At 40.3% G+C, this 16,162-nt stretch overlaps 1 protein-coding gene across 2 annotated transcripts in view; it reads left to right on the top strand.

The window, feature by feature from the left end:
• The first annotated feature begins 14,335 nt into the window (after positions 1 to 14,335).
• Positions 14,336 to 16,162, top strand: part of AMMECR1 (AMMECR nuclear protein 1) — a 105,683-nt gene continuing 103,856 nt past the window's right edge. Inside the window, exon 1 of one of the 2 annotated variants that reach the window (XM_032196009.1) lies at positions 14,336 to 14,667. In XM_032196009.1, coding sequence (XP_032051900.1) covers positions 14,496 to 14,667 — 172 coding nt within the window. In that variant the 5' untranslated portion in view covers positions 14,336 to 14,495. Of the gene's footprint in view, positions 14,668 to 14,696; positions 14,826 to 16,162 lie in introns of those variants that run through there. The other variant, XM_032196010.1, reaches the window with a different exon arrangement.

Here is a 16,162-nt window from a genome sequence, read left to right as displayed (position 1 = left end):
AGAACTGTGCTCTTGTTTTTTCATTTCTCAAGCTACTTGCACACACGGCCTTTCATGTGTCTACAGGACAAAGGGCAGAAGTAACGGAGAGGGTTAACTTCACTACCGTTGACTGGTGTTAAAGCCAGGGCAGATGTGGGCTTTAATTAGAAAGCAGCTGCGCGTACATAAACCACAGCAATCTTAATCCAGAGAGTGACGGTGCAAATACAGAGCTCTTGCAAAAGCAGATACCTTTAATCTGCATTAGTCTGTGTTTTTAGGGAGAAAGAGCTTCAGCAAAATTTTATCCAGGAGTGCACAGGAGAAGGGAAGGAAAAGTATATATATGTCTAAAAATTAGAGAAGGGTACCAAGAATGTAAACAGAAAAGAATAAAAATAACCACACAAAGATCAAGTTACTCAGCACCAAAACAGAACAGCAAAGTTTTCCATTACCTTTCACAGAACTGAGCTCTCCCACTCTGAGAGCAAGGCTCCAGCTGTTCTTTCGGCTGTCCCTTGGGCGTTGATTATGCTCAACATCCTGTGAACCCCCACAAAATTGGCATTTATTTCTAGAATATCCCAGCCCTGTAGGAACTCAGGTACCCAATTTGCTAGAAATACCACCGAGGAGGAAATCCCAAACATCAAGCTCACTCAGCTAATTTTTATCATGGTCCATTGGGTAGAATTTGGAGGTTCCCTTGCCAGGAAGCAAACAAGTGCAGAGGAAGCAGTGCTGCCAGACACAGCAAGCACGACGTACTCCCTGCATGTCTGCAGCAAAACCCTGCAGCTGCTCCCTGACAGCACCATAAAATGGAGGTTACTTACACAGGCCCAGAAAGTCCATTAATTCTGAGCCCCACACACTCGCTCATCCTATGTATGTGCCTGAATACTCCTGAGAGAACCATATTTTGGCACTTTTCTATATCCAGAGAGGAGTGTTCATGCCCTACACCATCACATGGCCTGCATACGCAGCGTCAAGGGGTTCAGTGCGCTTTGTGCTGTCAGCTCCTCTCAGCTTTAATCTTCAATGGGACGTGAAGGTAGAGAAGAGGGTGGGTGAGCTGGGAATGCATGTATATTGGCAACATATCTCAGATATCTCTGTTGGGATGATTGCCCACATGTAGTCTTACACTTAGGATGCCACTATCCATTAACAATCCACATCCCACCAACGTAGATCACTGGGATGAGAAACATCCAGCCCTCAACATGAAAGAGAGGGACAGAGAGAAGGACAATCCTATCAAGGACTGCAGCAGCCCCAGGAGCTTCTCTAATGGCACATTGCTCCAGCATTAACAGAGAACCATGTGGTGGCTCTGCAGATTACAAGGCCTCACATCCTCATGCCTTTTTTTTTTTTTTTTTTTTTAATCAGAAATTTCCAGAACCATTGAGTTTCCTGTAGTGACTTCCGTGGAGATTGTTATATAAAAATCTAGTTGCTAACAAATATGCATTTGCATAGCTAAAGCTAGGCCACCATTCTCAACAACTAATTACTTCTTGATATTTTGGTTTACATATGACAGCTGGGGATGGTGCAAGGCTGTGCAGTGACCTGAAGAGGGTTTGCAACATAAAGTCAATATTAATGGTATAAGCCAAAGACAAGGTTGGTAATCTTTCATGTGGAGACTGTGCAAACTGAATATTAAAGGAAAATTGAAATATATAAATAACTGTAGAAAAAAATGAGGGATTTTCTTTGATGAAAACAGTTGTAGAGGAGGAAGCAGAAGAACATAGGTGTTCAAAGAAAGAAAAAGGGGCAGATGGAAAACAGGAAATAAAACGTACTATTGACAGACTGATAGGCTGAAATAATTCGGGATGACAACACTTTGAAATTCATGACAAACACTTGGGGATACTAGATTGAGTATTTTGTCCCATGCCTTCATAACTGACTCCAGGCAAACCGCCAGAGCTATGGGGTTTAACCCCAAAAGGCTGTAAGGTGTTGTCCCAGGATAGGACAACAAATGGTTCCATACTCTCACATCCTCCTCTTGGAACTGTTTCAAGAAAAAAAAAAAAGATTCTTTACAACGACTGAAGTGATACTTTGGCAAAGGAGGACAGTGAGAGATTCCCCCACAAAATGTTTAAGTTGTGGATCTATCGTGTTATCACAGTCTTCAAGCCAAATTCTATACACAATTATAAATCCGAGCGTTATAGGGATTTTGTGGATTTGGAATTTCTGATGTTTATTGTTACTGAGGTTAACATCGAGCAGAAGTCAGCCTTCAGACCTTCCTTTGTCAAAGATGGATAAATCTGGAAACACCGATCACCTACACAGCCCTTAGCTGGACCACTGCTTCATGAAGGTTATGATTCAGCTTCTGGTTGATTTGTGAGTAAGTACCAAATTTCCTTCCTTCCCCAAACAACCCAGTAATGGCTCCTGGCATTTGTGTGCACAGAAAACCAACTAGCAAAGTATTTAATAAACTGTAGCTTCTTCAATTCAACCTGACAGCAGGAAATAGCCACTTTGTGCATCAGTGCTTCAGGGACCAGTTGGCAGCCTCTGACACATCTACCGGTAGACCTTCGAAGTAGCACAGGAATCACTGGCACAGAGTAATTAATTTGTCAGCTAACTGCAATGCCTCCAAAAGAAATCCTTCCAACCCAATCTTCAGCTATAAAATAATGTGCTGTGGCCATTCCTTAACATCCATACTATGCTGCAGCTGCTTTTTCATGCATCTTCTTTTGCATAAAGCACACCAAAGTGGGGAGTGATAGGAAGGTCAGATTTGTTTTGGAAAAGTCCAAAAGCTTTTCTGCAGCACAGTTATTAGTTGGACTGTGAGAAGGCCCAGTGGCAATGATATATAGATAAACATCTGCATTCCTTACATACCACAATCATTTTTGCTTCAAGTAGGTCTTCACACTTCCAATGCCGAGCAGACTGTGGATGTGTCAATTAGACATTCCCATTCGCTCTCCCTGTTTGGTGTCAGGTATCCATCTGATAATTTGCTTTTGCACTATGAAGAGCCCTGACTGACTCGGTGATCCTCTCTTTAGATTTGGCAAAGCTCTCTTGCACGCTGAGCAAACACTTAGTTCACTCACAACACTGTATTAGCTGATTCTCTAGACAAAAAGTATTCTACTACCTTGGAGCTGCATTGCAAAGATCTCCAACTATTTTATGCACTGTCTACTTAAAAAATAAATAAAGATTGAATTACATTCCTCAGCCCAGGATCCTCTTGCACTATATGAATGTAAGTATTTAATTTGGCTTTCCCTGTTTATGTTAGCTTGTTTTAGTCGCTCTGTGTCTTACTCAACCACAAGAATGCAGCATAATTGGACTTATTCAGTACTGTGTCTTTGGCTGCTTTTTGCTCCCCAGAATAAAAAAAAAAAAAAAAAAAAAAAAAAAAAAGTTTTTCAAAAGAAGGTCTAAAAGTGTTTTTTGTTCTTTAGTTGTGAAACTAAAAACTAGACAAACAACCAGAAGAAATTTCATACTGAGAGCCTGCAAATAAAAGCAGAGAGTTGAAAAATGAACTGATTGTAGCATTGGTGAAAGGAAGCAGATTGCCAGCCTGGAGAGACTGAAGTTTGCTGCTTACCCTGCAGAATCATGTTGGAGATTATAACAGTGCTGTACCCCCTCCAGAACTGTTTTGACAGCCTAAGTGAGTTTATGGCAGGTACAGGGGAGAAGGAAGAAACCACGTAACAAACAGTGATGGGGTGACCTTCCCTGGGAAGGGTTATTCTAGCCTGCAAGAACTGGGAGGTACCAACCAATGACAAAAAATATGGAGGATCCTATGGTTCAGGTGTTCTCTAACAGCTTTCTCCTTCCTGCATCCAGAAGCAAGGAGCGGGCACTGGGGTGAATGGGAGCTACGGGGGCTGAGGGGCAGTCTCTGACTCTGCAGGAAGGAATTGCTACCTGAGCATCAGGCTTTGAAGAGAAGAGGGGAATCCTGCAGTCCACCATGCAACAGATGGATTAGAGAAATGACCTTGGCCTCAGAGATCATGAAGGGCATCGGTAGAGCTTAAAGGTAGCAGGGACAGGATCTGGGACAAAATGAGAGAAACTTTGTGACAAATGTTAATTTCGGTACCTTCCGTTAGATTCACGCCAGTTTAAAGGCACATAAATGTCTTCTAAAAAGACATTGAGGATTCCCCAATAGCACAGAGTTTGTCTAGCAAGATAAACTCTGCATAACTGATCACTCACATCCAGTTCCATGTCAAGAATGCCAACAGCTTTTCCATGCAAAGTGCATGGACAGGGTCGGGGCTGGAATGTGAAGTCCAGCCCTCCCCAGACACAGGGAGCATGCTGAGAGCTGGGGAAGCTTAGGGCAGCCCTGTAGATGTTTTGCCTGTTTCTGTGAAATGTGTTAAGTGAACAACAACCAAAATAAATCTCCACAGGAGGCAGAAAGCAGCAGTACACAAAGCAAGTATAGTTAAATACTCAGAAGTAGCTCTCAGTTTGGAGATGGTTTGAGTTTTCTGATGCCTGATAAAGATGTCCTACCCAGAATCCCCAAATCAGTTGCCACATTTAAAATACTGATTTTCTTCTGCTTCATAATTTTACTGAAGCTGCAGGAATTCCAGATCCTTATATTTTATAATTCCTTATAAGTGGAAATTGGGCTGTAAAAGTATTTGAAATGTAAAATTAAGTATTGTTCTAGAGCTTGGTTGTTTATGAACACTGTGAACAAAACTGATTCAATACTCATTTTTAATACATGTAAAGCACACGTTGCACTAACAAAATAAGGAATCACCAGAGAGGAGCAACATAAAGCAGAGGCACACCCTTCTGAGGCAGAATGCAAAGCAACACCCGTCAGTAAAAACTAAACAGTTTGTCACAAATTTTATATCCAACCATTCTCTGCTACAGGGGCCAATACCTAAAGATTTCATAGATGCCATCTACTGGGGAAGTGGGAAAACTAAGTAATTGCATACTATACTCACATGCTAAATAAAATAAATCAGGAAACTATTCCTAAGAACTTGTAATTTCTTTATTTATTATGTTAGCTGTTGCATGAAGAGAAGCAAACAAGGTAACCATCTCTTAATCACTTGTGATTAGCCAAATAGATATAGGGGAAATGCAGATGTGTGAATGTTAAGACCACTGAGACAGCAAACTAAGTAGGAATAGCTTTGTTAATTACATCCTCATCACAAAACTGGGAAACTGCTGATATCCTTGAGAAGTACCCCATTTAAACTCAGTCACTGGATGCTCCCAAGGATGTCATGCTCTCATTGTTTATACAATGCTGCCCTCTAGTAACTGAAAACCAGCACACAGGATCCATGAAGGTTCCCTCAGAACACAGATCTTTTTTTCCTTTCAAAAAGTGGTGGTTGTTTTTCGCATCTGTGCTTGAAACCACATTTTAAAGATCTTACTTGGTGAAGCTTCTACACTCATGGTGTTTCTCCTGGGTACAGAGAAAGTGCACAGCTGGCTACTCACTTGCATCAGTACAAATTAAACTGCATCGTGTTTGGGGAGAGCCACTGCTGTATAGAGATACATATCCCTGACTAATCCTTGCCCCATCACAACACCTGAATACATCACCGAATCTGGCTCCAGCCCTCTGCTTACTTGGCTCTCCATGCTTCCCAAGACCACGGTAGTGCCTGGACATTTTTTCTAGCACTCCATGTACAGGGCACACTGCAGTTCAAGGCTGGCACTACAAAACCCAACCACAACAGCCAACAGGCATGGGGTCTGACACATCCAAACACATTCTGCCAGTCCCACATATTCCCTCTATGACTTGGGGTCACTCTGCTGCTAACTCAATCCACTTGGGAATTCAGATGCCAATAAAATAAATATTCATTGAAATTAAAAACTAAATCAGTAAGTTTAAGGGCTGTTCTAAAACAGATATTTATAATTTGTTTTTTTCTTTGACCTGGCAAAACACATTCAAATTCCCCAGCTCTGTGTTAATATTCAGGCCTTGGCCAGCAAAGCATTTAAGCATAAGCTTATCTGCACCGTGCAGTGCTGTGAACAATACCACTGAAGTCAGCATGAGTTACAGATATACTCAGAGACTTTTCTGAATGCCTGCCCTAAACAGAAGTTAAGATTCTGATCTCTAATTGAGTTGAAAGCCACTGAAAAAGGTTGTCATTTAGAAAATCTTGTTCTAATTATAACAAAGCCAAACTGGCTCCAGACCTAAATTGGAGAGAGACATAATTAAATATTTTGATTAAATGGCCTCCATGATTACAAAAAAAATAAACAAATACAAGTTTCTGTTGTTTGTTTGTTTGTTTTTTTTTAAAAAGCCATCTCAGGGAAAGCACTGGAAATGCTGCTAAAAGAATGAAGGTGGGTTGGCAGCCACTTGGCTAAGGCAGGCTCTTCAGCTCCCCGTAAGACCAAATTATTCTTTGAAATAATGCAGAATTGGAAAGCCAGAGCAAAGTAAAGGTCAGGCATCTGTAGAAACATACTCCAAAAGGCAAGGAAATTTATATTGTACAGATTATACCCCCTGAAGACCTAGCAAAAGATCACTGCTGTCGTCCAATTGAAAAAATTGAAAAAGCATTGAGAGGGAGACATCAGGAAGACGTCTGACGCTCTGCTCCCCTCCCTCCCCTTACCCCACGCTGAATCAGACTGCCACTGGCCATAGCATCCAGAGCCCAGGCAATTCAAGACGGCCCTGCTGACCCCTACATCCTTCTCCCCCTTTCTTTTCAACAGGGCACACGGGCAGAGGTTAAAGGGAAAAAAGAAAAGCATGTTTGCACTAGAAAATCTCAACTGCAGATTTGATGAAGCTTTTGTACTGCCCAAACAGACAGCACAGTTGATGATTAAATACCAAGTATGAAAAAAACATAGCAGCGGAGAAGGCATGCTAATTTCATTTTACAGTGAACTGCAACATTACATCTGCTGAGAACTTTGTATTAAACTCAGAGCGTTTCCACTAACCTTTTCCCCATAATTTTAAACCTTGGGAGGGGTTTAAAAGCAACACTACTGAAAACCATGGTGCTGTAGTGGAAAAATGTGTTACATGGAACAGATCCTCCACCTCTGTTTGTCCATGAAAATATTATTTTCCATTAACCATAACACAGGAATCCTGCACCACTGTCTTTGAGGATGATTATGAGGAACTGCTTTTAAATACTACTTTGGGGCCTTTTTGAACCGGTGGGACATTCTTAAAATACTGTCAAATTATTTTCCTTGCTTAAAACTAATAACAACACTTTAAAATATGTTCAGCTTCTTGTCCACACCCAGTTTGTTGACAGGTTGTAATTAGATCCACCAGGGATTCATACTGAATAATTTCTCAGTGTGTTATAAGCAAGAACTGTCAAACAGCAGAGTTAAACCTTGGGTATCATTCTACAGGCCTCAGGCAGAATACTTACTGTAGTCATAAGAATATTTCTTGAGAAAAGACCAAGGGATTAAACTGTTGAAGAAAAAAAAAAGATTTTATGAAAACCTGCTGGCCAGTTTACACATCAGATAAACTGGTGTTGGAAGCAGCAGGCTATTGGGAGAGGAATGTAAGACCTCGTGTGCTCAGCCAGATTGATTCAACCACTACAAAATCTTGTCTCTGGAAATCAAAACTTTGCACGCACAGTGAGAAACAGAGCCCTAGGACTGGAGCAAGGCCATAGGCCCTCTGATACAGAAATTACACTATCAGAATTTAACTTTATCAAAAGAATGGTTAAATATAGTCCTAATACAGCACTAAATATAGCCCTACTGCAGTGCAACCTTATCTCCAGGTACATGTTTCTGTGCTTTCCTGGGTCGAGGTATTAAAGAACACAGGCTTTCCTACAGCTGTTCCTACCTAGATCAAGAAATACAAAATTTCAAGGCTAGGTGTAGCCACAGAATATGCCTGACTTCTTCACTTACAGGAAGAACACCATGAGCTGACCAAAATGCCACTGCTGTGGAGAGCTCAGACGCAGAGCAACGAGCTCTGAGACAGAAAAGGTAGCAACGAGTCTCCGAGGTGAAAGAAAATTTTGCAGTGATGGTACACAACATGAAACCTAACTGGCATTTAATGTTTTGTTCTTTTTCAGTGTTTTTTAACTGTTTTTGGACACTTTCAAATTCTCCCAGTTTCAACACGTACCAGAAGCAAGCCATCCACTGAAGGAAAGCACAGGCTCGGACTCCAGTCTAGGGCCTGATCTATTCTTCCCGTACAGCTCTTCACAAGACGTTTAACTTCTCTACTCCATTTCTTCCTCATTATAAAATTGCTACCCTAACTCAAAGGGCTGCCGCGGTACTACTTTGTTACGCATACTTTCCCGGTGTATTTAGATATAATAGACAGATTATACATATAATAGACAGATAATGTACATATATGTATATATATGTGTACATTATATGTACATATAATAGATAGATATAACATATTGTATTTAGATAGTCTGACTGCAGGCAGTAGACATATAACAAGTATGTTTAAGCCATCCTAGGACAGAATCACCACACTGGAGATGGAAAATGATGGTGAGAGAAGGGAACGGCAATACAGCAACTGCAATAGCAACATTTCCCCCCAGTTACCGTATCAGACAGGATGACACTTCTGGGCTTCCAGCTGCATCTGATTTCTAATAGAAACTTTCAAGTCAAATCAAGTCCAACAGAAAGCCCAAACTCTTTTCATGTAATCCATACATTTAGAAACTGAGCTAATCCCAACTATGAGATGGCGTTTCTCATTTTTACCACTGTAAATCCCAGTTTAGAAAAGGATATGCTAATTATCTAACTCTACTGATCTGATAGGAGTAAGTTTAGAAAGGATGAGTAAAAGTGCTAGAGCTATTCTGAATCACAGTTCTACGATGCAGCAGAATTAGGATCATTTTGCTTACTATTTTCCCTAACATTCACAATAAAACTTTTGAGAATGGAGTTGTTAGTATCCCAAAATTAGCTGCTCTGGAGTGTTCTGATAAAAAGTATTGTATATAAAAAACTGAACAAACATTGAATGCTTCACAGCATGGCAATAAGTGTGATTTTGGTGGTTGTTAGTATCAATTTCTTACTATATTCTCACTTTGCTGAGGCAAATCTGCAATGCTCAGGCCAAGCAGATGCAGAATGTATCAAATTAGTACCTTAGGGCAATGAATGCAGTAAGATGTTTCATTATAAACTCAGGGAAGCAAACTATATCCTTGACATACTCTGCTCCCAGACATTGCTGAGGCAATTGATTCCTTTATGTCTCATGTGAGGATCACCAGAGAAAATCTCTGGAGCTAGTCATTAATCACTCAAAGCATAGCACGGAGTCAGAATTTTTGAACTGATGCCAAAAGCAGTTGTGGAGATTTGCAGTGATGACTGATGAGCAACTAAGTGCCTGGAGGGAGGGAAAGGTTTTGGCTTTCCTGTGGTTTGGGTTTTTTAATTTTCTTTTTCACTGATTATGACAGAATCCTTATAGGGATCTCGCAAAATCTGTCAGTCGGCCCTCTGAAAAAAAGAAAATAAATTTTACAGAGAGCTTAAATAATGTCGGGACCTTTCCTGTAGTTATACAGGATTAGACTTACCCACCCCAAAAGTAGGTTTCCAACTAATCAAGGTAACCAAGACACAGGACAAGAGAATAGGCCTGGAACACACCAGGGTGGGATGAGATGCAACAAGAATGCACTTGGCAAGGGAGATTGTGATTAAAAGTGAGTTTTAAACACAGAGGAAATGTCCCAGACAGTAGGGTAGAAAGGTAGAAAGTGGAGAGAAGAAATAAGAGGAAACGTGAAGAGCTTCTGGTAGGTAACAGAAAGTGTCTGCATCCAATTAGCTTTAGCTAGAATGGCAGAAATACGACGTAGCAAGCCCTTGTGGTTCAGTTGTAATGTACAGGAAGGGTCCTTTTTTTCAGGTTTCTGCCATAATGGAGGTATTTGGCACCTTTCTGCACACTGCTCAGATAAACAGTGCTAGCTGTACTGAAACAAAGAAAAAGACAATTGCAGCAATCATATCCATCAACCTCAGGTTGCCCTACGCTATCAAACCCAGGCCCTTACAGTTGAAATGATTCAGCTAGAAATATCCGTCAAGGCACTGATATGTATTCTTATGATATGCCCTGGGACACTACTGCTGCCATCGAGGACTTACCAGAAGGAAAAAAATATCTGTATGAATAATAATGCGCACTGGAGTCACTGGAATTCCAACCTGAAGTTCATTTAGCACGTAATACTAAGCAATAGATCATCTCAAGATTCAATGGATCTTAGGTTTAGGTTTTTAGATTGCCATTTTCTAAACTCCTGTGTCTGAATTGCCACTTCATATCAAACAAAACACCATGAAAGGCATTACAGAAGAAGAGGTTGATTCAATATCTTAAATGAAATGAGAAAAATCTTTTAAATACCCCAAGGAGTTATCAGTTGCTTTGATTCAATACATCTGGTTTAACCCTGCACTGATAAACTTTGTTAAAAATATTTTATGTTGACTTGGTGATAACATGGTAAAAGCCATGAAAATTGGTGGGAATGCTGATAATTTTTTCAATTCAAAATTAGAAAAAAAAAAAAAAGGAATTTCAGGAAAAAAAAATCTTAAGGCTTATTCACTTTCTCTCTTTTTTATATCATGGAACTTTCCTTGTTATTTTGTAAGAAAAAGAAACACATCACATGTTGGGCAGTTAAATCTACCTTGTCATTGAAGAAGTGGGATTATGCCCTTAACTGTTTCAAACAATAACTTATGGTTATGCTCTGAACACTACTTTATCTGATTTAACAAAGGATTGATGTAAACTACACATATTCAGCATAACCACTCAGATTTCAAAAGGTTATAGTGAACAGAAGATAGCTTACCCTTGTGGGTACTACACTGAGCGTTTCATTTCCAGCATTTCATGACAGCATAATGTATTATTTTATTCTCAAGGCCATTAATTATTTCACCATTAACAGACACTTTCAGCAGATTTCTCCAAGTTTGTTACTTTAATAAGGACCACATCCAGCACCCTGAATCAATTTTTTTCCTATTGATTTCAATGGAAGCATGATTTGGTCAATGTTCCCTCATGTAATTAAACCAAGGATTTTCTCCACCCTCGTAGCTAAGATATTTTATTAACTTAGTGATTAGCTTGTTTTGACTTTTAAAAGCCCTTGTGTGAGCTTTGTTCTTTTTCAACTCCAACTAAGTTCATCCTTACAGTTCTCATGCTGTACCCTTCCCACTGATTTTATGAGGACTGCCATGTGAGGCCTGTTTATTTCAAGTCATGGTTACAGTTTTGGGTAATACAAAATGTTTTTTTTTTTTTGTACCAACTCTAGCACTGTCATTAAAAGATAATAATCTGTCAATCCACTGGGAATTTTCCTACTTCAGTGAGTTACATGTGCCAGACACCACTTTGAAGTTCATACTCCAAAGAGTTCCCTGAACACCGGACTGGCTGATAGGAAAACCAGTTGGTGACATCCTGCCCCACTGAAGTGTGTAAAACATTTGCTTGCATTTCACAGCTTGTTTTTGCTCGACTAGTTTCTCTAGTGGAGTTCTCATTTACAGCCACGCTGGTTTGGTCAGCAGATTACAGTGGTAGGAAAGGGACTGTGTTTCTCCAGATCAACCAACACTTTCAGGCAAGACCATTCAAACGTCACTGGATGCTCAAATCCAAATCCTGATGTGCTCACAGACACACAGGTTTACTGCTCACACTTGCTTATACGACAGGCTCACAGCATAGCCTTGGTGGGACAGCACTGGTTCCAGTTACTTCTTTCCAGGGAAAGGAAAGATGAAAGCCAGCTCTTAGGTTACAGAGTGCTCAAGTCGTGTGATATTAAGGAAACGACTGAACTGGAGAAACAGAGAAGAGCATCCAACCATTTAGCTCTCAAGAGTGTGTTAGATATTTTAGAGGTATAATGATATAAAGCATCCCATTTAGCAGAAAGAGATCTACTTGATCCATACATCTATTTGATAGGCACCATAAGCACCCGTGTTTCACTCTAAGAACGATGAATGTATGCTACCGTCTTTGTTTCCATGCCAAACCACCCATCTGTTCTCTGCTCAGAAATCTGTCATACTTTTTTCTTTTCACTTTTGCCCTACGTTATATTTAAGTTAAAAAATACAAAAACAAGCATTATCTCATATGTATAATTTATATTCTAAGCTCTCAGCACTAATGAAATTCAACAGAAAGAGAATGGCTCAGCATACTAAGTTTCCCATTGTTCGAGACAAAGCACGGCTTTATTGTGTTGCATTAGCAACCTCTTTATAAAAAGGAAAGACAAAAAGAGTATTTGAATTAATGACCTCATTGGTAGAAAATAAAATCTCCTTTTTTAATGCATAGCTCATCTACTACCACACAGATACTAGCCTCTAATGGTAGCCTTATGCTGAAGTATCACTAGCAGTGTACCACATGTGACGAATTACCCACTAGCTGCCATTATTCTTGGCTTTAGGTTTTATTAACTTACTAAAAAGGTGACTATGCAGTCTTTTGTATTATCACTTGCTGCTTCAAAGACAGGAACAGGTTTGTTAGGGCTTTTTAGGAGATTCATAATCAGACTTCTTGAGCTTACCATTAAATTTGAGATAATATATACCAATATGAAGTATGTGTGAGTAATTACTGCTATTTGTCTGGGAGTGGATGCTACACCATGAGAGTCATAATTATTTAGGCCATAATTTCTAATACTCTACATTTAGTTTTGGTCAGCAGAAGCACTTCAGAGACCGGCTGTTGGCATATAAATACAACAATGAGCAGCCTACTTCGGGCAGTGTCTGCTCCTCTAGCTTCTGGAACACTTCAGATCAGAACAGTCAGAACTGCAGATACAGCAAATGAGCTGATAAATGCATGTTTTCCTCCAAAGCACCTGCAAAAGGGAAGGTCACAGCCAGGCATTCTCTGCCTTTGTAAATGTGCAACTTAACTACTTCTTTATTTTCATAGGACAAACGCCTAACTCCATATCCCCAGAGAACTTCACTGTAGCATGAAATGACAGCAACTAGTATATATTAAATATATTCCCATACACACAGCATTTGCAAGACAAAATGCTCTGATATTCTTAAAGAAGTATAGCTTCATGGCTTGTCCTTTAAAGTGGACAGTCCTACGTAATGATCACACATCTCTGTGGCTGAAGCACATTACCCATGTTGTTCTCCTTATGATGCCATTATTGTTTGGCATGACTTGACAATCTGATGGCAAAACAAAGGCAGACTGAAGTAAGGGCAATATCCAGCCTTTTTTCTCAGATGCATAATTGTTTTCCAAAAGCAGCAGCTTCTCATAACCCAGTCCCATGTGGCTGAACCTAACCCAGATATAGCACTGAAAGCTCTTTCCCTTTCCAGTGTCAGTACAAAGAAAACCGGGGACTAGCTCCTAGCCCATGCTCTGGCAGCTTTAACACTGTCCTAAATAGGTTACTGAGGATTACTTTTGGCACTATTTGGGAAACTTAACTGGCTTCAAGCCACTGTACCCAGCTTTGTGCCAACTGCTTCTTGTTCTCTTCTAAATCAGGGAAGTAACATAAAAAAAGTGCCAGGGAGCAAGCTGAGGGCTGGGGCTGAAGGATGCTACACTCTAGCGATCTGTGTAAGCACAGGGAATCCATAGGGGCCACCTCTACAGACCAGAACAACCTGGAGCAGTCCTCAGGCTCCTGTCATTTGTTCTGGGCACAGCACAGAGACACCAGTGTCTCCTCTGAGGCTGTGACACTCTAGCGATTCTTGAAATTTTGTTCATAAGTCACTGCTTGCAGAAAAAATTCTCCAAGTGTTACAGCACCCTTTCTCCTGCAAAATGTTACCTGAAATGTTTCCACTCAGTGGGACTACAAATGGCTTAAAGGAGGAATTTAACATACACCCCACACAAGGCAGAGGTTTTCAGAAATTAGAACTGTGCAATTTCCAAGACCTCTGCAAAACATCAGCTTGCCTGACTGCTTTGAAATTTATTAAGTACGGCACTGCTACAAAATAGTCTCACTGCATCACAGATGTTGCAGTTGAAAAGAACTTTTTTGGTCATTTTTTCCTCTCCAGTCTCCTGTTGCAGAACTTTCTTCCATGCTGAACTCCGAAGGGTTAACTGGCATTGCTTGGAGGAGGGGGAAATCAGAGGTCAGCTCATGTTCTGATACCAGTGAACTCACAAGTTACTCCTTAAACATGTGGTTTCATCGTAGGTTCTTCCTGCCAGCAATTTCTCACTTTAATCATACACCCACAGCAACCCAGATCTTTAAATTCAGCAATTCTTTCTCAGGTTTCAGCAAGTCATTGGCAGCCTGAGCTATTTTTGGGATATTTTCTCTACTGCAGATGCAGCTTAGGAAAACGCAGGGAGCATGCTAAAGACCTGCAGCTATTTGCCTTGTACAATTTGCTCATTTCTCTTTATTTCTCTGTTTTCCTGCACTGATCACTTAAAGGACAATCTCTCTTGCAAACAAAATCCCCGGAGCCTGATTAGAGGGACTGAAGGCTCCCAGACACGGATTGCCTGCCAGCCACAGCACGGTAAGGACATGGACACTTTTGGCTAGCCTTGCATTGCAGTTTTTTAAGCTTTGCTGAACGTTTATTTGTGTCCATCGCTTCCAAATCAACACTGCTGGCATGGCAGGCAGTCTCCAGCTCCTGGTCTCCATTTTCATTCCCTAAAATCCTCAGCACTTGTAAGTAACACATTTATACTCACCGTCTCTTTGTGTGTTCTAGAAATCAGTGACTGACACTAATTTTGATCAGTGCCAGGGGTTGTTTGTTTTACTTACATTTTAGCATCTTTTAGAGATCTGTAATTTTTAATCCTTACTGAAACTGTGGGTATTTCTATTGCCTGATCTTCTCTATTTTAGGTATATTGCTAGTCTCGTTATTTAACTCAGCAAATAATTCAAATCAGGGACTTGTTTTATATACTGTAGATGGAAACATTATAAAAAGACCTGCTATTGTTGGTTTACAATTATATACATATCTTCTCTTGTGCACAGGCTCTGCTATAATACCTTAAAGCTGCCACACAGCAGTGTGCTAACATTACAAAGACAAATACGCTGTAAAACCAATGCAGCAGACTGAGTTGTACTAAAAATGAATTGGTTTTATCGTGCAGTTCTTCCTACACAGGCTCACAGAAATGCATGAAGTAAGCTCTGCAAGAATGATGAAATTCCTGTTTTACAGGACATACTGTTTTATAGAAGTACTTGTAAGAATATTTTACTTATACATACTACTGCAGGAAGATTAACACAGTTCTTTTCCTAATGAATGTACAAACCAAATTCTGAGAATTTGTGGTAACCGAAACTGGAGAAGGGATTCTTCTGGTCCCTTCCTGTACTTGAGGCTTCTCTGAGAAACTGAATTGTTTTATCCTTTCCAGATTACTGGTATGATGATTGCAAAAAGAGAAACCTCCTGAGGGTTTAATGTACAGCATCCAAATCTTTGACTGCAACTTGGTGTCTGCTGTCCTGCTGAGAGGTTTTAGAAAGCCTGACTTTGCACTTGAGGTAGGGAGGCCTTCAGATATAGGAAGCAATCAGAAGCTATCTGTATCTGCTGCCAGGACAGACAAGAACATAATGGACAAATGTAGCCCCATCGTCTTGCCTATGAAAATGCTTAGGTATTACAGTCTGCAGAAGAAGCAAAAGTCAGCACATCCTTCCAAACAGTATTTTAAGAGTTAATTCAATCTTCACCTTTCTCTAAGGGAGATTTTTTTTGTTCATTTTCCAGCCTGCAAATGTTTTTTGACTGATTTAGAAAACTGATTGGAGGGATGGGGGAAACATGCACAAGTGGACTGAAGGCACTGTGTTCAGCAACAAAGACCTTCAGACACTGGATTCTTATTTAAGGCTTAATTTTCAGCATCAGAAAAGTTACCATGTCAATATGCAAAGAATTAAACAAACAAACAAACAAAAAATAGCATAGCCATGCAGAATATAATGACTTAGGATGCAGAGCACTAGAACCCAAAAGCAAAACCTCCAGC

Source organism: Aythya fuligula, chromosome 13 (genome assembly GCF_009819795.1).
Source record: "Aythya fuligula isolate bAytFul2 chromosome 13, bAytFul2.pri, whole genome shotgun sequence".
Taxonomy (NCBI): Eukaryota; Metazoa; Chordata; class Aves; order Anseriformes; family Anatidae; genus Aythya; species Aythya fuligula.
Note: the sequence above shows the minus strand (reverse complement) of the source record. Positions and strands in the feature narration are given on the sequence as shown.